The following is a 23,802-nucleotide window of genomic DNA, read 5'->3' as shown; positions in this document are numbered from 1 at the left end:
ATATTCATATGTAACAGTGAAAGTGGCTTTAAAGTTTTAGAATACTTATATTATTAATAAATTAGATCTTGCTTTGGCTTAAATACCTAGTTTTTTTTCTCAAAAAAGTACACTATGTAATAACAAGTTACTTGTTTTTAGAATTTTTAAAGTGAGGTGGAATGTCAGGGACGCGTTCTCTGTATGTCTGCTTGTTTTTTGTATCTGGCGTGCATAATTTTAAATGAATGAATTAAAAAAATTACCTAGCTTTCACTCCAGATGGGACTCGAACCCACAACCCCCGGCTCCGAAGGCCGATGCCCTACCATTGGGCTACTGGAGCTTGTGATGGAAGGATATTTAAATTGGATTATAATATTAAAACAGTGTGAGCTAAATGCATTTTATTTTTAAATTGAAAAAAGATTTTTTTTTTTTTTTTTGGTTTTTAATTTATCAATTAAAATTGACAATTGTTTTTCACTTTTTTTTTTTAGAGTTCTACATAATTATAATTATGTTTTATTTCGTTCTCTTTCGGGTCTTCAATACTACGTCATTAAAATTTCTACCGTAGGTTTAGTTAACTAGAGGGTCGAACAAATATGCCAAGGTTTTTATATTATTTGAAGCTTTTATTAATTACAGGTTTCAAAACATGACAATCATGTTTTACTTTTATTTTCAAAAGTAAAAATCATTTTGTGATGTTTGTTTAAACAGACAACACCTTGTCGAGTTTATTTTGATCCTATTGTCGCTTAAAATAGTTTTATTATTTTATTTGAGATTAGATCATGAAAAAGAAACGATCTGGATTGTTTCTGATTTTAATGTCCAACAATTTATAAATTTGATGCAAAATTTTAGTTACAAACTTTTAAACAGCCGGTTTAAAGGATCGTCCAAACGGTTTATAACATGAAAACAATTTATGGTTAAGTTAAAGAACAAGTTAAATATGGTAAATGGTTGAGAAAAAGAATATTGCCAGTTTGATTTAGCCCAATTGTCGCACAGAACAGATTGAAGATAATGAAGAATGGAATTCTTGCCTACTTTTAGGCTCCGCCTTTAAAATCAAATTGTCACAAAAATATACATATTATCGTATAACTTGAATGAATTATTTCTTTAATTGATTTATGCGAAATATTTGCTCCGGCTTTGAGGTGAAGATATTCGGGATAGAAGAATCTACAATTTGTCTTTCTCTCTCTCTCTGTCGCTCTCTGTGTGTGGCATATTCAAATTGGAATTTATGCAAAACACCGACCACGTCTCTAACTTGCGACTCTTTTTACTTGCCCGTTCTTTATTATTATTTAGGAATGAAATACAGAAACAGCAGCACCAATAACAACAACAACAAAAAAGAAAACTCCTAATATTTGCATAATCGCACAGAGCAGCCGCTATTGGATCAGGCCAGGACACAAACGAAAGGCGAACGGGAGGCGAAACATGCGGCAAAGCAATTATTTCTTTAAAAATAAATTGCATGCACAATTGGTAGCAATTGCAGCAAAAACAAAAACGAAAACAAACAAAAAAAGAAGAAAAAAAAACCTCAAAAGCAAACTGAAACCAATACACATGGAGGCCAGGCGACCAAGAGCGGACCACCAAAGTCCACTAGGCCCAGTCAGCAGCCAGGCAGCCAGTTTAGGCTTTCAGCGACGAATTTGGACAAAACGGCTTTAGGTGGAACATAAAGGGGAAGAGTTAGCGAGTCCGGGGCTGATGAAGCAGGTCAGAGATGGTAGGAAACGAAAGAAGGCAAGGAGAAGGGTGCTCGTTTTGCGATTTGTGTCTACGCCTCATTCTTTTTTATTTGCATATCGATTTGGCGTTTTCAAGCCAAGTCAGCGCTGCTGTTTTCGATTTGCCATCGACCATCGGCCATCGGGTGCTGTTTGGCTTGATTTTATTTGCTTCACAAACAATTGCATAATTGTTCTGCATTCACTATCCCCCATCCCAGTTCAATATGTATGTTTATACGCTTATTTGAATTGGGAATCTTCAGTTCAAGTCTGTGTGGTAAAATATTATAAATTCCATTTTATACCCACACTTAAAGTTGAGTTCCTCCTTTTCAATTTTCTATAGCGCACTTATCGTCGTCCTAAATCGGTTTCAATAACTTAATAGTTACATAATACTCAAACTACTTACAACTGATACGCTTGATAAGCACGTGCCATTAGCCTGATTTGAGACTACGCGGTCAAGGCAGGGCGAATAGTTATTGGGGTTTCAGCTGAACAAGCTGTTTTTCATCAATTTTAATTTGCCGTTCGACTTGAATTTTTGGCTCAAACTAAAAAAAACCAGAGGGCCGGGGCTAACTTTGACCGCGTCAAAGTTTGTATACCCTTGCAACTTTTTTGGTAACTCTTTCCTTACCTATTAGCCATCAATGTGGAAGAACGTTTTATCTAAAAAGGCTTATGTTTGCGAAAAGAATGGCCTACAATCATAGGAAATAACGAATATAGCTATATGATATAGTCACCCGATCTTTATCAAATTCGACACAGTCATTAACAGATATATTAAATTAAGAAATGTTTAATTTGAAAACAATCACTTTAAAAGTAACGAAGTTATTTACAAAAGTCACTGTTTTCGCCCGATCGTTCCTATGGGAGCTATATGATATAGTCACCCGATCTTTATCAAATTCGGCACAGTCATTAACAGATATACTAAACTAACAAATGTTTAATTTGAAAGCAATCGCGGTAAAAGTAACGAAGTTATTTACAAAAGTCACTGTTTTCGAACGATCGTTTCGATCCGATCTTGATCAAATTTGGCACAGTCGTTTAAAAGCGTAATAAACTCTCTAATATTAAGTTTCACGATATTAACATAGAAAATAACGAAGTTATTGAGAAAAGTCACTGTTCGTGACTTTGGGGTTTGTATGGGAGCTATATGATATAGTGGTCCGATCCGGCTGAATCCGAGATATACAACGCCTGCAGTATATACAAGCCTAGGTGCAAAATTTCAGCTCTGTAGCTCTTACGGTCTAGGAGGAGTTTGCGTTGATCCAGACGGACGGACGGACGGACATGGCTATTTGAACTCGTCTCGTCGTGCTGATCAAGAATATATATACTTTGTATGGTCGGAGATGCTTCGTTCTATGCGTTGCACACTTCTGACCAAAATTAATATACCCTTTTTGCAAGGGTATAAAAATCACTTTCGGGTAGGCCAAATCTCTGACAAAATGACCTGTCAAATTTGCTAGTAAAATGCTTCAAAAAGGTTGGACATTGGACAAAAACTACTAATAATGCTACATTGGTGGCGATAAATTCAACAAAAAAACCTGTTGTTAGGTCAGTGACGGATATAGAACTCAGAAATGTAAAGACTTTGCTCCCTAAAGTATGCAAAAAGCAGTACAAGAATTTGCATTAAAGACACATTTTAAGAAATTTCCCTCCCGTTTCGCACTCTTCCTGTTATTAATGTCGTTTTGGAACGCATTTCCAAATTCCTTTTTGAAACATTAGTTCTAATCTATATAAAAAAAAACCTTTCGATTGGACTATCATTTGTATCCATAGTGATTAATTATGATACCTTTATAAATATTTTCACGACAATTTCGCGTTAGGACTTTATAGAATATTCTCTCCTTAGTGAACAATTTTTAGCATTATAAGATTCCTTCAATGTTTCTTAGGAAATCTATTGAGGAGTCCTTAACAAAACAAAACAAAAGTTTATTTTACTTGCAACTTACACAAGCACAAAGCCGTTCCATATCATTTTTTCTTGTATTATTCCGATTAAGAAGAATATATTTTCAAAGTAGTCAGAAGGATGTGCATATAAGTTGTACAGTTGTATCCACACATTTACACTTTCAATTAAATAAACTTCATAAAGTTTTACAATAAAGCAATTTCATTTATTTCAAGCAACCAAATGGCCAGCCAAATGGTTAAAGCATGCCACATCTTTAATTTTATTTCATTTCGTGTGTATTTATTCTTTTATACCGTCTTATTCATTCATTTGTGTGTGTGAGTGTGTGCTGGTTTAATGAAAGTGCCAGTAAATGAAATTGACATCGCGTTATATTCTGTTTTACTGGCTTTCTTATTTTTGGACACACTGAAGTTGTGGAGGGATATGGATGTGGGCCGCCTCGCCAAAAAGTTTATCTTATAAAACAACAACAAGCACTTAAGTGTTATATGCCACCGTATTACAAAAATGCCAACGGAGTGGAGTAGAGTCTCAGCAGGAGCGATGGGGCAACTGGACGAAGGGGGCGACGTTGTTTTAACTCCCAAAAGGCGAAACCCAAAATGCAACGTAGCATAAATAAAGAAGAAAGCTGATAAGAAGCAAAAGGGCAAAAAGAAATATTGCTGCCCGCATATTAGGTTGAGGTAAAATACTTAACAGCTAAAATTGAATGTTGCGTTTTGGCCCCTTCCAGGTGACAAGCAATTTCGCACAGGTGCTGCCTAAACTTGAACGGTTGAACTTTTGAACACGAATCCACCAAGCCACAGACGAGGTGTGTTTGGAAAGTATTTAATTCATTAATTTTAGTCTTAACTTTGTAAAAACAGTTTAGAAAATAAGTTTTTAAATTCAGACTTAATTGGTCTGCTCATGATGTTTTGTTATATGCATTTCATTTTTCATAACTTAAGACTTAAATACTTTTTAATTACTTTTTCCTTCATTGTTAGTTATAAAAATTCAAAGCAGTTATTAGACTTTGAGCATATCCTACACTTTTAATTAGAAGCATGCAGTTTGTGAATATACATTCATGTGTGTTGGTTAATGTAAATATTCAAAACAAAATACATAACCGAAATTGAATTTTAGGTTTAAGTTCTTAAACCTCAAAAACTAAAATGACAAATGATGACAACTTTAAAACTTTATTTTTTTTAATTCAATTTATGACTGAGCATTTTTGAAAATATAATTTGAACCTTTGGCTTTCTTTTTTGAACTTCTTGTTAATGACACTTTAATTCCTTTAAATAAAAGGTTTTATAAGTATTTTATTTTTATTAGAATACGCTCTTAATAAAACGGCGAACCTACAATAAGTTAGAATATCTAGTAAAGAAAAAAACACTAAAAAACAATTTGCAAAATGTTTTCCCTTCTAAATGATGTAAATGACCCTTTCCAATATCAAGATTTGTTTATGGACTACAGATACTCTTGACTCAAATTAAAGTCACCTTACTGCAAAAACTCACCTCGTGTTTGTATTAGCAATTGCCATTGGCCAAACATTTTGACATGGGTTACAGTTCGCCCACAAATACACAAACGCAACGTTCAGTTTTTAGTGTAGGTGAAATTGAGGTAAAGGCAATCCCCCCCTGGGATTGCATGTGGGTATAACCCTTTCCACGCCTGGGTGTTACACCCATGTCAATGATCTGACAACTGGCGTTAACCAACGTTCGCCAGAGCGAAGAGAAAAAAGAAGGGAAGAAAGTTTCTTCTGCTCCTTCTGGTCGCGAACGAATCATAACGTATCATATCATATCATATCATAACAGAGTATAATTTTTAATGAGTTGCATTTCAGCAGAACGAACGAACGTACAAAAATTTTATTTCATTTTAATTCTCGGGTTCTTTTTCCTCTTCTTGTTGCCCTTCTCTGTTTGCTGTTATCTGTTGCACGTTTATTTACAATTTTTGGTGAATTCTTATTTTTTTTTTTTGGGGGTTTTCATATTCTGGGTTGAACTTATCAAAGAAGCGTCATTGGCTGGCTGTCTGTCTGTTGCTGTCAGAGTGTGTCTCTCGGATATGTTTGCTGAAAAAATTACAAAAAATGCCAAAAAATATCAAAAGTTAATTTGCTACTTTGCCCTGTGGCATTTCTGAAGCCAAATGTCAGAGGAAGGTGCGCACTCTGCCAATTAGCAGCAACGTCCGATCATTGGTATGCAAAAAATAAAGAGAGAACGAAAAATACAAACAGGGGAAGACAAATAGAAACCTCCGTTTGTTGAACCAGTTGAAGTTTATAAAGCTGCGACCACCGACACTTCCGTCACATAATAAATTCAAAACAAATCACACAAACACACACATACACACGCATCATCCTTCTCTCTCACTCGCTCTTGCTATGGCGTATGCGTTTGCTCAAAACATGCGACATTATAATGCCACATTATGTTGCAAGTGCGTGAAAGAACCGTACATCACAACATCACAGCAACAATAAATCAAAAATCTACAAACGGTCATGGAATTTGTGCACGAGGGATGCATGAAAGCTTCTAAGTACGAGGAACTTGTTCTCCGAATTAAGTATATTTTTTTCCCCAACTAAATCATATAAATTTTTGACTTTGACCTTACTATTGGATAAGAAACTACTGAATTGATTATTTGAAATATTTTACTTTTACTTTTGAGTTAACTTGGATTTTTTAATCCTTCTAAATTTGTCGTAGTAATTTTGGTTATCCTTTGGGTAAACAATTCTATTCACAACACTATACAATTTAAGCTTCACTATAATATTTTGGAAAAATCTAAAATGCTAAAAAAAATAATTATGTAGGATGAGCTCTTATCTTGAGAACTATAAATCATTTTCTTTGTGCGTCTTGATTTTGAATAATAATAATAATTTTTGAGGACAGAATGCACAAACAACTCTCCAAACTCAAATAAAAATATTTTTAAAGTCAAAATACTTATTTCCATGTAGACCAGTATGCAAAATTTGCCCTGTAGATACTTTAAGTGAGTGTTTGAGTCTTTGTTATACTAATAAAATTTCAAAATATAGGACACTATTAAATTTTATTAAAGCTAAGTGATTAAAAACACTTGATGGCATTCTACTGTTAAATAGTTAAACAGTGTGTACTTTCCACTTTTCCAAAGTGAATCTAGAAATTCAAACTCAAGCAATTGACAGCGTAAGTAACTCTATGATTGACCCTCGCATTGCAATGTCCAATGTGCCGTTGTCCATGCAGCATCAGAGTTCTCCCTAAGTGCATGCGTGTATGCTGGTTGTTTTCTGCCAGGCCATATCCATATCCATATCTGCTCTATTCGTAAAATTATTACACTTGACATGATTGAATATGCCGCTGAGTACCAGTTGCGAGTTGCAACAGCGGTTACCACCACGGTCATAGAACCGAGGAGGAGTATCTCAGGGGCAGAGATACTCGAGTTTCGTTGGTCTCTTGTTGTTTGTTGCTTGGTTGTGCGCGGTTGGACATAGTTGTAGTTTTTTGTTGTCTGTCTTTTTCCATGGAGACGTGGACACAAACCGTTTTCTTTTTTTTGGTTTTATCTACATATATTTCTAGTAAGTTCATATGTAAGGCTTAGAATAATGAGGCTTAGCATCTAAACTTTTAGCTTGTATAAGTTATGAAAGATAAAAATAATGCCACGAAAAGACAAAACTTCCTTTAGTAACTAAAATAAGTCTATCCCAGTATCGTCATGATCAAATAATAGTGCATCGAGGACTGCTTTAAAAATAACGTAAATCAAAGTCGGATTTGTATATTTTGTCATAACTTTCAAAAAAATACTTACAAAGTATTGTCAGTTCAGTTATTGAACTTTCAACACATTACACTCACTGCCATTACATTTACCCAGCCTATTTCTAAATTTTTTTTAGTTTTTCCGGTTATGTAAATTAACAAGTTTTAACAAATTTGTGGTGCGTTCAGTGCTCTTTGTATGTGAAGGACCCTCCCAAGCAGGTGTAAGGACCCAATCATGTGGCGAACACTAAGAAATGCCCAGAAAATGGCACTGATCAACCAAGGTTATAGGGTTCTGGGTGAATACAAACTAATTAAACAAGCGGAACTTAAGAATATCTATGCTCTACCCAGCTATGCCAGTGGACTGCATTGGTTTGGAGTTATCTTTATACATAGCGGCATCTATGCTGAAAGTATGTTTCGCTTTTCCATTTTACTTCCCGATAATTTTCCCGAGGACGTTAGCTTGCCAACGGTTATCTTTCAAACAGAGGTTTTCCATCCTCATATTTGTCCGGTAACCAAATCATTGGATCTAACGCCCTGTTTTAGGGAATGGAAAAAGGATCAGCATCACATTTGGCAAATTTTAAAATATATTCAAGCCATTTTCTCTGATCCTGAGGGTAGTGTTTGTGTGACAGAAACACCTAGTGGCGATACGGTCACACTGAACGAAGTCCATAATAGGGAAGCATTGAACTTATTATCGAAAAACCGCATGGAGTACATAAAGCGTGTGGAAGAGAGCATAGTATTTAGCAGAAAGCATATGTACGACAAGCCCCCTACCAATGATGCTCATTATATTGTCTTTGAGCCATACTCTGCCGATCGTCACGAAAAGGCTATGGGACAGCTTAAGCCATCCAATTGGCACAATATGGTGGCTACAGTGTCTACTTCATTGCCAGCTAAATGTGTAGCACGCATTGATTCGGCCAGACAGTTGAATGAGGAGGAAGACAAAAAAGACGTCCCGGTAAACAGAAAAAATCGTAAAGAAAAGAATCTCAAAGTCACCGCCAATAGTCGACGTTTGTAGCATTAGAAAGTGATTTAATTTAGATGATTCCATAATTCGAATCGACAAGTTAATTTTAATTATTTTTAATTTTAACTTTGCGTTATTCGAATTGAAGAGTTTCATCTAAATTGGATTGCTAGACCATACATAATTTGGATGAAAGCTGCTGCTTCTTCATAGCTTGATTATTTTCAATTCCTGACATTTTGTACATTATAAATGAAAAGCTTAAACAAATTCTAAACGAAAGTGATAATAATAGTAAACATTTCAAAACAATAAAAAACTAAATATACTGAATACTCTATGTATTTTGAGTGCGATCAGAATTATATCAGATAAAGTTAGTAAAGTTATAAGGATCGATTAACATACATATGGCCGGACTGTATAAGGGATAACAAGTGGAGGTCATATAACTATGTCGGTCCGTCAGAATTAACTTAAACTCCTCTATGACTGTTAAAGCAGTATATTTCGAAAGTGGGCAACGCCTTGTAAATTTCGGATTCATCAGGGTCAGATCACTAAATCATACAAATATGTAGCTTCCATAGAAACTAACGGTCTAGAACCCATCAGTTATCCACACCTTACCCCAATAATGAATCATCATAATCATGTGCTGCATAATACTAAGTATCTTTCACCTCAATAGCTCATAAAGTTTGAACTTGAGTTACACATTGTACATTTGTACTTAATATAGATTGAGATATTTAAAAACATTTGAATGAAGAGCCTATAAACTAACTTTTCGCAAATATCTGCAACGATTTATCACCGATGTGAAACGGAAAAATATATGGATTTTATTTCCTAATTTTAAAGTTGACTTTAGGTGTATGTTAGTGCAATAGTTTATAATGCTATGTAGGCTTGACCATTTGCATATGTAACAAGTTAATTATAGTTTAGGAGGGTTTATAAACTTATTAAAGGTAACAAGACTCTAAATGACCGTCAAAATTTGGCTTGGATCGACTTTGGCATCCGTTTATGACTCCCATTTTAACACTCCACTTCACCTTTTATCCGATTATGATGCAAGGCATCAAAATACGGCAGTCTTCTTCCACGCAGAAAAATCAGCTCCCCTGTGTCTCATCCCTCCTATCCCTCTATGTGGGCATGTTGGTATCTTTTTGCGAATGTATTGTTTTAATTGTCACACACTTGACCTTTCCCCCATAAAGGTATTCAAAATATTTATTATTTTCCTGTTCACATGTAATTAAATGTCCCTTTTTCGCTTAACACGAGAATTTGTATTTCTATTGCAATTGTAATGAATCTTGTAAATATTAATTGTCTAATAAATGGTTGTTCACATTGTTCAATTTAAAGAATACATTTGTTGCATTTGGTTAAACAACACGGGTTGTTTTTGTCCATTGCCACAACAATAGAAAATATATATGTGTGTGCGACTGTGTATGTGTGTGTGTATATAGTGGCTAAAAGGGAAAATAAATAAACAAAAATGCTTTACAATGTTTTCCATTCATAGACAAAACTTTTACCAAGAATGAACTTTTAATCAAGAGTATTTTAATGAACGAATTAATTGCTAAAGTAATTATATCTGTATCTAAAATATATTTTTGAGTGCATTTGCTAATTATGTCGACATATATGTATCTAAATTCTATCCCATAGTAATTGCTGTCTGCATCTACAAAAAGTGTATCCAAGCCGTCGTCATCATTATCATCAGTTGGTGCATATAAACCAAATGTGACAATTTGATTTATAACTGCACTTTGCCTGTGCAGACTGTTCTCTGATGATCATAGCCTCCCTTTTTTGGGCCTTCTTGACTTCTGCAAATTTGTCGTAAAATTATTATGGATTATGGCTGAGTGGAAAGTGCATTTGGCCATATTTTAGGCCATTTCTAACCTAGCTTTTAGTATTTCGAGGGACTGTTGCAAGTGGGCGAGACAGACGGCAACATTACATTAACAGACTCTCTCTCTCTCTCTCTTTCTAAACTAATAACTTGGGCTAAAATGTATTTGCCTGTATTTGCATTTCTCCTAATGGCATTGCATACTTAATGTGGCTTGAGCCCGACACTTCTCTAAGGCACAAAATAAGACAACTATGGCAATGCTAATTAGTATACCTAATTACTTAATCTATCATCATTAACTTAATCAATAGTTCTATCTATATCTTTTATTAATATACTTGTTTTGACAAAAACATTATCAAAAGTCAGAGTTACTATTTTATTTATTTTTGCTAATTTTGCCCTTGCAGTGATTGGCAATAATATTTTTGCAAAGGTTCTTTAAACATAAATGAAATAAAATTTTAAATGATATCAAATATTTTATATTTTAGTAAGTAATTTTTTTTCCTTTTTGTTTGAACAACTTATGAAATTTGTGGAAAGAATCATTCAAGAAGCATAAAATGTGTTGATTTTTTCAAAGCTTTTTTAATTAAAGGCCATAAATTTTTGAGAAAAAAAAAACTTACTTTAACACAAGGGCTGAGCGGCAACACGTGACAAAATATAAAGCCTATTGTTTCTTTCTTCTGTTTCCTTGCATTTTGTGAGCCCATCATCATTCCCTGGTGGTATCCTGGTCGCCATCCCCTGCTGCTTCAGTTATCAACAGTCATCAAAACAATTGCCACCACTGCGGCGAATACGACCACGACCCGTCGCGGCGAGGGAGAACTTCAAGAGAGATGAGACTCTTCGACTTGTGTGGGGGGACTTGGCCTGGCGGCTGTAGGTTCGTTAGTTTCGTATTCGTTTGTCTGACAAGTTGGCGGGTCTAACTAAACTAAAACGCCAAAGCTAAATCGTATTCAAGTTCAATTGCGCCAACAGGTAAACCGAAGACACCGTAGACAACGGGACGATCATATTGGACAACATTACCAACCGACGGCACAGTGTTTCCAGTTGAACAACGAAAGTAAAAATGTTGAGAGATATGTATATTGTTTCTTTTTTATTTTTGCAATATTTACTCTAATTGGGTTTTTATTATAAATGGGAAAGTTTATCATTTTGTTTTTTGTAAGTGAAAAAAGATTTATAAAGTATTATTTGTTAAATATTTTAAATATTTTAATGACATTTCTATTAAGTGTTTTGCTATTTCAATGTCGAATGGAAACTGATATTTTGAGTTCTTAGATTAACCAGATATGCAGCTAATATTCAAGTCTTGCTTTGAATACTCACTTTACCCGAAAAAGTATAAATCCAACAGTACACTAAAAGAAGAAAGAAATGCTAAAGTTTAAGAGTTTTCTTTTGCAAAAATATCCAATATTTTTTTAAATTTCACAATATAAATTTAAAAAAAATTATTTTTAAGTTTCAAAAAGTATTGAAAAATCATATAAGTATTAGAAAAATGAATATCCAAGATGTTTTCAGAATGTCGTTTTATATACATAGGTACATATAACCTGATGAAGTTTCGTGGAACTCGGTATTTTTGTTTTCTTGGTGTACTTGATTACAAATCTTAACTTTGTTTTTTGAAGCTAGATAAATTGAAGAAAAATTTAGCTTTTAGTGAAATTTACTACTTTTTTTCATGGGATAGTTTATTTTTATTTTTAGATTGGTGAAAAATTAAGTAGATTTTAATATATTTAAAATACTTTTCGTACCAAAGCATTTTAAACATGTTAGAGTATTAATTTATTTATTTACTCTAATAACTCTACTCTTATAATTGTCTTACAGATATTAACGTGTGAGAGAAAGTACTTTCTTTTCAAGGAAATATGTTTTAATAGACTTTAAAAGTTGTTAGTTTATCTTCATCTTTTAGTTTTTCATAAATCCTAATCTTGGAATGCCTTTGTGTGGTCACTGTTCATCCTGTTGCTTGTGGGTAGATTGTCTTCAAATTCGATTTCTTTGGAAAACCGCTAGAGACTCCCGCTGCAGTGTATGGACACAATTCTCCGCCAGTGATGACGACAACATCAGGCATCAGCAGCAGCCACAGCAGCAGACAACGACCCGATCCCGATTTCGTATCCGATTCCGATCGAATGCTTATTCTGCTTAGCATTTGGTGAGGCAAACGACACAGATTGGTATTTATATGCAAGTTCATGGCATGGTCGAAGCGCGCACACACATCATCATCGATTATAATCGAAATGGGATTGTAAATCAAATTGCATTGAATGGTAGTGACTTTAAAATGGGCTTCATTATCGCCGGTGCCGCACACTATAGCACGTCCTCGAGCCTGCCTGCTTGCTTTCAGAGGGAGACAGAGAGAGAGAGAGACTCTTGTCGTTGGCATTGTCGGCGTTTGGCATTTGCGGTGGCAACAACTGCCGCTGCTGCCGTCGTAATGTTGCTGGTGTTGCTATTGCTATTGCTGCTGCAACCAAAGTGACATTCAATGCCATAATTTATGAGTTTATCTTTTTCGCGCCGCCAAATCGTACACTAAATGCTTTCTGCTTGGGTCTGTTCGGGTCTCTGGTCTCCAGTCTCGTCCATATGCCCAGCCTGTGCTTTAGTTAGCTCTAAGAGAAGCATATGCAAACCAATGAATGGCAAACAAACGAAAAACGGTCGCAGTCGCATATTTTATGGCACTATGTGGCATATACAGACAGTACCAAAAAGTTCCGCCGTGCCCGCCATGCCCATGTCGATGTCGATCGTTTAATGTTGAGCAATTAAAATTGAAGTTTTTTCGTGTGGCTTAGTTTATACATCGTCTATGATTCTGATTCTGACTGTGACTCTTTGGTATTTGCTGTCTGTAGCACTTTATGAGTTATGAGGTCTGCGGCCCTTTTATTTTTTCACTTTTTCTATTTTCCTTTTTCTTTTTTTTGTTTTTTTGTACTTTGTTCTGTCAATATCGTTTGGCTGCATTAGATGTGCCATGTTGTGGTTGACTGTGCCATTGAAAAATAACGCCCTATTATACAAATATTTACTTTGTGGGGGTTAAGGTATAAATAACACCACAAACATGTAAATTTTTGAAAGCTATAATCCTAGTGAAAAATGAAAAATGAATGAACATAAGTTATCCTCTCAAATACTGTTTCTCTTTGGGTTCGACTGATAGAAAATTGTTACGGTACTACATATTTCTGCACTCCCAAGCCGATTCAATTCTAGAAAAATTTACTTTGGTCTCAGTGTCCTAAGTTTATATTACTTTAAGAGCCGATCCTTTCGATCTTTAACAACAAGTATGCTTATTGCTTAGTTTTCTCCTCTGATAAGACGTTAAATTTCATATATTTTCGCAGCGGGTCCCCTTTACTTTTGGGATTCGCCGGGTTCCCTTGGCTTAAGTACCAAAACGCTGGATTGCTGCCGTGGTAATGTGTTCGATATCATGGCTGCAAGGTTTCTAAAGCCGATATTATTTGTCCTGTGTCCAAAGCCATGACTTCTCTGGAATCTTAAACTGCAAGATGTGTTCTAGGGCGGCTATCTTGTGTCCTTGACCTAAACAATAATTTCAACAACTAAGGGATTTATTTGCAATTTCCGTAAAAACTCATAGGAGGTTGCGTTTTTCCTCGAAGGGCTTATATTCAAAAATAGTCCAACTGAGACAGTCGGACAGTGTATCGCAGTTTTTAGAAGTTTTAAAATGAATTTTCCGCTGTTTCTCTTTCTATATCTTTCATGATATAGCAGAATATTCATAAACTTTATATGCTGTTGTTTTTATTCTCTGATTCTTCTTTTTTGAATATATTGTACTATATATTAATACTTTAACAAAAATACTTGGGCGTGACGGTTAGTTGTTTAAGGCGAAGCCCTTTTTTGACTAATTCTGATGGAATCAACTACTTGTAGTGTTGAAGGCATGGTACAACTCTGGATTCTTTAGGGAAGTCTGCTGATGATATAACTTGGTGGTTTTTGAAATAGCTATACGGACAACCTGCTTACCTTTTGTGCTTCATATGATTAAAGGCTTATAAATTAGTAAGATTTATTGACGTCAAGCCGGCTAAAACCCAGTTTTCATAAACTTTTTATTGTCGAATATGATCCATGCGGTCGTTTTGATCAAAAGTCAATTATGACTGTTGGGTATGAATTTCTGCAAACGATGGTTACTCATCATTAATCTATAAACCAAATGTCATGGTCATTAATAAAAAATTGATCATTTCGACACTTACTTAAAAATGGAGATTTGGAATTGAATATAGGAACCAAAATTCACAATTATCTATCACATTTTTGCATAAGAACCGACAAGAAAAGTTTTTACAGCATTCCTCAAGCTGTTAAAAGTGCAATCCAGCCGAACAAGAAGAGGAGGAACAAACTGGTAACCTAAGCAATATGTTGCCCACTTCTTTTCAATTTCAACGCACTTCTCTACTGCCGAGAGATAGAAAAAGAAAAGAAACATGTAATCATAGGTCCTAATTCTAAACCGTATTTCATGGCCGAAATGCGAACCGGTTGGTTGGTTGGTCAAGTTTAACTAATACATCATTATGCTGGCATTTTCCTGTGCATCGTCTTACACTCTCGTAATAATCAATTACGCGTCGAGCACGATCTTGGGTAAAAAAAAGCGCGATCTTCGCATGCCATGCTGCTCGATCATCATCATCATGATCATGATCATTCCATTCCATTTCAGCTTGAAGCTTCTATCTCTAACTCTCTGACTTTAGCTATTTTCGCTATTCGAGTTGAAATCCATGCGCCAATAATAAATTACAAAACAAAACTCTAAGAACAGGTTCAATTATATTTAACAAGAGATGCGGTGAAAACAGCTGATTGCTAGGTATACACCATACAAAAAAGTGGATGGGAGTATATAGTCTCTTGAGGGAAGGACGTAGGAGGAGGAGAAGTAGGGGTCTGCATAGGCCAATGGCAAATTAAATAGATTTACGCTGGTAAAGTGTTGCTGATTGGGATAATCAACGCGCTTGCAGAAATGTTGCTGTTGCTGTTGATGTTGCTGTTGCTGTTGCTGCTGTCAAGGCATCATTATTAACCGCCTCTAGTTGTGTTGCTGTTGCAGCAGTTATAGCTGTTGTTGTTCCTGTTGCTGCTCACCATCATTTTGCCTGAACATCAGCTTGAAGCTTCTCAATTGTTGGTAACGTCGTTAATCCCAATTTTGCAATGAAATTTGCCTGGTTTGTTGACGTCAAGCAGAAGGAACAGCAACAACAACAACCCACATTGACACACTTAACATGTGAGTCTGTGGTTGTGTGGCTCGGTGTGTGTGCAATGTGTTGTTGCTTTTGTATTTCCGGTTGTGTAAAAGCACGCGTCCGGTTTTAATAAATTGCTGTAGCTACTCAAGTGTTTGTGCAGCACAGCAGCAGCAACATGTTGTTGCTGTTGTCGGCGGCTGCTTCTCGCTTTAAACTCTTCCTATGCCATCGTCTATGTACTATTGTTGTTTCTTTAGTAGCTGGTTGGTTGCCATGTTACCATGTTGATATCACCCGCAGCGTAAATCTTGTGGATTAATCCAATTTAACACTTTATGCTGCACTGCGCTTAGGCTCTGGTGCAGCAGCACCAACAGCAGCAGCAGGTATTGCAGTAAAAAGGGTACAAACACGGTTTGTAGAAAGGAACAGCGGCAAAATATGGTAGTCAGTACCTACCTACCTCTCGTATAATTTGGTCAATTCTTTTAGGCGCCTACACTGAACAAAATTGCTGACCTTCTAAAAGTTTGTGTTTTAAAATAGTAAATTGTTTTAATATAGTTTGTTAGAAGATATAAACAATATCAGGCCTAAAATTACAATATCATTCCTAGTCGTTTTGAGTTTGTTAAGGTCCCAGGGCAACAGACCACGCTTGACCTCTTATACACCTTATTTCTTATATAGAACAACTCAAATTTAAAATGATTTCTTAAGCTTTTAAATAAGTTTAACAAAATAAATCTTAATCCAAGAACCTAGTCTCTACAATGTTTTCAATGTTTTGTAAAAAGTTTCTTTATCCTATGGTAGCGAAATTGGAATTTCTTTGAAGTTGAAAATTTGTTTTAATTAATTAATGGTAGATACTTGTGATTCAAAAAGTTCATATTAAAATAAATAGTTTTCAACTGATGAAAAAGTCTCAAATATATCAATCAATTACTTTCGAGACCAGAAGTCTTATAAATATTGACGGATATACAGTATATGGATATATCTCTTTAAAATTATTTAAAAAATCCTAAAATTCATAACCATGTCGGGAATAGAAATGTAGCCAGTCTGTCGATTGGGCTGTGCTTTTTGAACAAGGACGATATTTTCGGTGCTCCACAAAATTGAAACATTGAAATTCCCAACCAAGAATCTATGGCAAGTCAATACAAATTATTGAGAATTATGAGAGTCCCGTCCGATTTAAAAAATAGACAAATATATAAAATGTATGTAATTAATTTTCAGTGTATTTATTGGTGACCTTTTTGCAGTCTCTGTTGCCTTGTGGCGTTTGCTAGTTGGTAACCTTTGGCACACACACACACACACACACAGAGCTCCTATCCAATCATATCTATGTTGCACCCCACCGATTCAAAGGATCTCTTTTTTTTTTTTTTTTTTTTTTTTATTGGAGCTTTTTAAGCCATCCCACTTAGCCCTTTTTTTCGTGGGCAAGGTTTGCTTCTGCCTGTTGGCTTTTATTTTATTATTTCTTCTTTTTGTTGAGTGCGCGCACAAAATTTAATACGCTTGTGGTCACATGTGTTGCACTCTTTTTTACATATTTATAAAATGGCAAAGACAGCAGGCGGAGACACCACAAAACCCCACCCACAACCCTGGCTCCCCTCCGTTCCTTCTTTGACACCCACGTCGCCGTGTTGCGCTTTTCTTTTTGTGCACTTTTCATTTCTTTTTGCCCATTTTTTTTTTTTTGTTGTTTTTTAGTTCCGGAGCAGAGCGCGAATTTAATTAAAATATGCAAATCGCTTTGTGGCATTTTGATCAAGTGTTGAGAGTAGACACTGCTACAAGTCCAAGTCCGTTTAAGCCACACTGTCAGCTCACGGTTGTTGCTGACTATTCCCATTTTGGTGTTGTTTTTTTGTTTTGGGGGGGAGTTTGTCTTTTTGAATACTTAAACTTGGACCGATAAAAGCAAACGATAACAAGGAACGTAAGGCAGATTTTTTTTTTTTTTAGTTCTGTTTTTTGCCTTTTCTTATTTTGAGACAACATCTCAAACCAAATCCCAGCCAACTTTTGTATACAGATATGTTAATAGTGCTCATTTAGTGCTCTGCTCGATCCAGAAAGTTGGATAATCCAAGAACTCTGCAGTACAAATTAAATTTATTGCACATTTTATTTCCTTTGATGTTCGTTTGTTAACAAAATTGTTCGGTTCGTTGGGGATTAAGGTAACGGACGCGGATTAGCCATGGCATTAACTAAACAGAGAGACAACATCGTGATATGGCGTAACTCTTGCACTTCATTACATCTTCGTGGGGCTCCCAAAAAAAAAAAAAAAAAAAAAAAAAAATACCCTGGACTAAAAATGTTTTATAGGGGTGTATGATAGATCGATTTCTTATTACTCATTGGATCTTTTTGCACAATGTTGATATCATAGAACATAGTAAACAATAAATAAGAATAACAATTGTTCATTGTTCACTGGATAAAAAATGAGGCACATTTTAAATGATTATTGATTAGAAAGGAGATACAAAAATTACTTATAACAGCACTAGAATTCAGAGCCATTGGTTTGTATTTTATTTAAGAATAGACTGATTTTATTAAAAGTAGAGGGTATCTACAATTCGAAAAAATTTCGACATACCAAATTTCTTGGTTGCTCCATCGTTGCATTATACTTGAATGTTTCATTTGCATTTTTATAGCAAATGTCTGGACTAAGAAGACAGAGGGTAAGAGAAAGAGAGATAGCTTAATGCCGTGAGAAGGGAAGGGAGAGATAGGGGAGCAAGATAGTAAAGTAACAAAGTCACAGAAATGCGATTAAGTCATTTGGTTGGCTTGCAACTACCGCCACATTGCATCGTTTCATTCTACGTTTTTCTTTTACTTGGCGTACAACATTTTTTGCTCACTGTTTCGTTGTCCCATTTGTCCCTTTTGTCTGTTGATGCTGCTGCTGCTTCTGCTTCTGCCACTGCTACTGCTCATTGTGCACTCTTTGTGCACTCTTAATTTGGTCTAATTAAACTGAGAATGTGTATGCATAAAAATCAAATGAAAGTAAAAAATTATTTACTCCTGCGCGCATTTAGCTTAAGGGACAAAGAAGCAACCATTTGTATATTATGTATAGACTTTAAGTAAAATTCCCACTAGTTCAACTAGTTCGGCTTTATCAATCTTGAATATAGATATATACTGGCAGACGACAATTAAGCCACAAAAATAACGTCTTAAATATAAAAAACTTAAAACAAAAAATATATTTTATTTATTTATTCAAGAATTGGTAACATTTTCTTTTGTCTATATCAAACTACTGATTCACGCGTAGTAATTGACAAATATTTTAAATTGAATTAAAATGCTGCTCAAATAGTCCTCCATTTAACCAAACCATCACTGAGATCTTGCTGGTGATCTTGGGATCTTGTTCGCCATATTTTTTTATGTTTTTGTTTCATTGTCCTTCCGCGTATGCCGCGACTTTTCATTCTTAATTGGCGATTTTGTAGCGCATCGCCGACGTCTTTCGAACGGCTGGCGATATTTTCCTTTCGAGTTCTCTTAAATACGTTTAAAACATCTACAATCATCTCTACCGTTTGATTTTGGGTAATAATTTTAATCTGATATTTCTTCGCAAGATCATGTAGTCGTAGTATCAGTCGAGTGAAACGCAAAAAAATATCTTTAACTTTGTTAGCCGTTTCAAACCAACTCCAAATTGTTCCTATTATACTAATGTGTTGGATACTTTTATTGGTGTTAGAAGTTTGTTTTGCTTTTTCAGTAGTTGTGGGCGTTGTTATTGGCGAGATTGTGGAAATTTCTGTACTATTTGCTAGCACTGTTGATTGGGTTGCGGTTTCATTCGATGGCAACGATACGAAAGATTCTGTATTATTAGTTGCTACTGTATCGGAAGGCTCTGTTTTATTAGCTGTTTGTGTTCGTGGTGAAATTTTAAATGTGCGAGATTTAAGTGACCCATCGGGAGTGGTTTCCCCATTACCGGTAGAATTTCCAGGTTTTTCAGATTCTAATTCGGTTGGTTTTTTGGTTGTATTTGTTACCGTTTCGGTCACGTTTTTTGGTGAACCTTCTGCTGTGCTACTGGTGACATTGGATTGGTCTCCCTTTACCTTTTTCGATGCTGACTTAAAATCAGTCTCATCCTCGTTGCCTGTATCTTTCTTATATACTTCATCGATTGAACAAAGATTGGGGAATGATGGATTTTTGCCAGTTTGGCACATGCTGGCAGCTACTCCGCCGCTCCTATACACTTCCTTGCCTATAACTGGCGAATAGCCATAATTGCACGTTAGAAAGGTCTGTAACCATCCGTGTTGAGTCTGTTGCAGCAAGGCACAGCCTATGCGATCGTTTTTTCCAACTGCTATTTGAAAAAAATTCTGCTTGAATTTACTGAAAAGAATTTCCATCAATTATAATCTGAGGACATTAAACTTCATTAACTTTTTTTTTTTTGTTTTCTTACCCATGGAATGGTCCCTTGTATTTAAATATGTCGTTCATTGAACTCTTTTCGCGTTCTTTAAACCAAGTATTTATTTGTTTTAATACGATTTTATCCAATCGTGGAATCTTTTTTCTATAGCCTCGATATGATACAGTCTGTCCGACATGGCCGAATTTAAGTGTATTGCTACAAATATCACGCTTCAATACACATTTAAGTACATTAAATTTTGCCAAATGTGCGAGTTCAAAGTCCCATTGTATCGTTGCCATGCGATCAGCTGGCGTAAAGCCTGAAAATCCACCCCCAGCTAATTGATTACGTAATTCATTCATTCGTAGCACTATTCCGTCGCGTAGTTTCTGGGGTGGTTCCAAAAGTTCTGCATCAATTGTACAATTTTTGCCATAGCTCTACAAATTGATACTTTTGATTAGGAATTTAATGAGATATTTTTTACTTGTTAAATTACTTACTTTTATGTTATTTTCACATGCAACATGCTTGCCTTTTGGACACAGCATTGTGTTACAATAGTCTTGTTGGAATTCTTTTGCATTTATGATCGAAAGACCACAAAATATCAAAACAAGTCTAACAAGAAACGACATTTTTTAACAAATGACGGAATCATACCATTTTTATTTAAATTTTCCACGACTTGGTTGAATAACAATTTTTTTTAATGGCAATTGTCAAGGATCTGATTAGCCATGACATTGTCGATTCTAATGTTGGCTTATGTAACTAATAGTTCTTACCTCTATTGCTTAGAATTTATTGGTAATGCAATTTAAAATTTACCAGAATCTAGTTGCTTTCCATCCTATTTAGACTTTTTTTCTACTCGAAAAATAAAAAAGGGTTTTTTGTAAATTTTTTTCATAGGGTACCGATGTGCATACCTGGAGAATATTTGAAATTTGTTCATAAAAACTATTGCATACTTCTAAATCAAATCTAATCTAAATCCAAACAAGTTTTTTTTCCTTGGGTTAACTCAACATGCAAAACATTTCGACTTTTTTCTTGGCTTTCCCAACAACTATATTTAAGGTAAATAAATAGGACAAATAAGATTTTAGTCTAACTATTCAATCACACATTTTTCTTTCCAGGCAAGTGTTGTTAAAAGTGAAAACTTTAAATACATGCGCGCGTATTTAAATTTATATAGTGTCGAATCCTTTCAGGATTATCCTTTAAAAATCGTGGTCAAGTAGGCGCAATATAAAGATTATCAAAATATTTTTCTAGAGCTAGAACATTGCGATATTAAACTTTTCAGTACTGTCCGGGACTTGGAGTGAAGCCAATTAAAAAGCCCATGAGTTAAGTTTGAAAAATTATAAATTATTTAACTCAAAGTGTGAAATGTGTGAAACTAATAGAAAATTTAGATCATATTACTTTGCTCGCCATGACCACCTTGACTATATTATTTTATTCTCGTCAGAAAACTCATAATTCGAAAATCGACAACCTTTTGCTAGCTTTCGATTTGTATTAGTCAAGCAAAAAGTAGTAAAAAAGAGCAAAATGATTTATTTTTGAATTTCGGATTAATTAGTTTCACTTTGAATGCCGGGACCTGTATAGAACTATTTCTCCGACTAATTGACCATAAATCATGATTTGAGAAATATACAGATATAATTATTTCAATTGTTTATTAAAATGACAAAGTGTATGTAAATAAAATTTTTGCTAAACCTTTGAAGTGAATTTTACTTGGCCTTTCCAATGTGGTGAAATCCCTTAAGCATCTAGCAACATTGTTTATTATTTTCTATCCATAAGTAGAGAATACCTTTCTATATCCATCTCTGATCACTTCATCATACTCAAGACTACCACCTGCATGTGTGTGAGCGTGTGTGTGTTATCCCAACAATGTTGTGACAATGTGAGCCACATTCGAGCGAGGGGAAAATGTCTTACAATGTGCCAAATAGCAAACCAACAGAAGCCATCGACAGCAGCTGCCGCCAAATGGAAAAACGAAATGAGAACCTAAATGGCTGCAAATTTTCTTACCTTTAGAGCTTTTGCGTTAAGGTAAGAACGGGTAACTGGGGCGTAATGTTTGAATTTTCATTTTCTTTTTCTTTATACTTTTCTTTTTTTTTTGTGTTTTTTTTTGCGCAAGGTAAATGGGTACCAGGATATTTTTGCATTGGTAATTTGGCGTCATTTTCAGATAGTTGCCACTACGTGGCCACTAGGTGGCTTGTCATTGTCGTCGTGTCCTTACTACCAAATACATACATATATACCTTGTTTCTTCAACTGACCCAGTTAACAGACAGTACATGTCCGTGAACACCGCCTATCCCTTGGCCCGTATATGTAGATGTGTTTGTTTCTGGCCAGAGTCGATATTGGGCAACAAAGCTGAGGCACAAACAAACAAACACAAGAACGAAAACAAAAAAAAAAAAAAAAAAAACGAACTTGCCCATGTACAAACAGAAATCTTCTTGCAACTTAAGCCAGGGCTGTCCGCAACACGTTTACTTACACACACAAGCACACACAACTCACAGGACTTGGTTGTGCCGACAGCTACAGACGCTAGTTGTATTTCCTTCACTATTGCCACTACCCGCATGTCCTAGACAAGGACTTTCGACATTTTTTTGGCAGCCTTTTTTTACCCTACCTATCCAACGATCTGTGTTTGGACGCCTCCATCATTCGGTTGGCTAAAGGCTTCTAATCAATTTTTGAAATGGTAAATTTTTCAATGTAAGTTTTCCATTTTTACCTCAAGTTTTTTTGTCTTTGTTTTTTGTTTTTGTTGACCCGAGTTTAGTTACCTTATTTGTTCTATCTTACTTGCAGGTTTTTTGTGGTTTGTTTCGCATTTTTTCTCCTTCCCCCTTGGTTTAGTTTTGTTTCATTTCTCTCATCTATTTTAAAATTCCAACTCTTAAATTGTCTGCCATTGTCCAACTCTAGCCGAGACGAGGCCTATGCGAGAAATTGCTGTCTTTGTAGTAGCTTTCTAGGTAGTTGTCATGTACAAAATGCTTAACATGCCTTCTTTTATTTACCTTTTGCCATCACCATGACCAACACCAACCACCATCACCATCAACCCAAAATCCATTCCGGATTGACTCAACTCGACCAAATTCGGTTCAGTTGCTCGGTTGGTTTGTTGGTTCAGTTCAGTTGCATCAACGCCCCCTTCGGGGGAATCTGCATGGACATACATACATTTGGCTGACAAAACGCACTTTGTAAAATCGAAAATCCTTTTAATTGAATGCAACTCAGATTTCATCTGCAACTTTATTTCAATGTCCATGTCTGTTTAAATATTTGTGCACAATTTTGCTTCAATTTAAATTCCATGTAACAAGCCGTAAACAGGGCCAATGAAATCTGTCAATTTTTAAAAACTTTACAAATTGCCTTAGAATGCAATAGCTTGAAATGAAAACTGTGTAGCATGATGTCTGTCAGGATTAAAATGAAAGAGACATCAGATAAGTTAAAGATCTTCCAGTGCTAATTCCATCGACTTAAAAAATTTTCAAAACATTTTTAGACGTTGATAAAGGAAAATATTTGAAAGACGATATTGTTTT

General features: G+C 35.3%; 2 protein-coding genes and 1 non-coding gene across 3 annotated transcripts; 1 reads left to right on the top strand and 2 right to left on the bottom strand.

The window, feature by feature from the left end:
* Positions 1–253: 253 nt before the first annotated feature.
* TRNAR-UCG (transfer RNA arginine (anticodon UCG)) lies at positions 254–325 on the bottom strand. The gene has a single exon. It is a non-coding gene; the product is annotated as a tRNA-Arg (tRNA).
* A 7,252-nt stretch (positions 326–7,577) lies between these two features.
* LOC137577221 (protein crossbronx-like) lies at positions 7,578–8,858 on the top strand. The gene has a single exon (XM_068290624.1). It carries the CDS (start codon positions 7,762–7,764, stop codon positions 8,572–8,574), a length of 813 nt encoding a protein of 270 aa, XP_068146725.1. The 5' UTR covers positions 7,578–7,761; the 3' UTR covers positions 8,575–8,858.
* A 10,110-nt stretch (positions 8,859–18,968) lies between these two features.
* Positions 18,969–20,806, bottom strand: LOC137577232 (uncharacterized). The gene is made up of 3 exons (XM_068290638.1): positions 20,683–20,806; positions 20,225–20,619; positions 18,969–20,151 (listed from the first exon to the last, which is right to left on the bottom strand). The coding sequence occupies exons 1-3, from the start codon at positions 20,728–20,730 to the stop codon at positions 19,092–19,094; spliced, it is 1,503 nt and encodes a 500-aa protein (XP_068146739.1). The 5' UTR covers positions 20,731–20,806; the 3' UTR covers positions 18,969–19,091.
* Between the last annotated feature and the right edge of the window lie 2,996 nt (positions 20,807–23,802).

The sequence above is a fragment of the Drosophila tropicalis genome, unplaced genomic scaffold, assembly GCF_018151085.1.
Source record: "Drosophila tropicalis isolate 14030-0801.00 unplaced genomic scaffold, ASM1815108v1 contig_593, whole genome shotgun sequence".
In the NCBI taxonomy this organism is placed as follows: Eukaryota; Metazoa; Arthropoda; class Insecta; order Diptera; family Drosophilidae; genus Drosophila; species Drosophila tropicalis.
This window is presented reverse-complemented; position numbering and strand designations above follow the sequence as displayed.

Bases quoted from the DNA above. Each gene is read 5' to 3' on its own strand.
- LOC137577232 (XM_068290638.1), bottom strand. From the start codon at position 20,730: ATGCTGTGTCCAAAAGGCAAGCATGTTGCATGTGAAAATAACATAAAA. The intron at 20,620-20,682 runs GTAAGTAATTTA...ATCAATTTGTAG, and splicing joins CATGTGAAAATAACATAAAA to AGCTATGGCAAAAATTGTAC. The intron at 20,152-20,224 runs GTAAGAAAACAA...AATTCTTTTCAG, and splicing joins TACAAGGGACCATTCCATGG to TAAATTCAAGCAGAATTTTT.
- LOC137577221 (XM_068290624.1), top strand. From the start codon at position 7,762: ATGTGGCGAACACTAAGAAATGCCCAGAAAATGGCACTGATCAACCAA.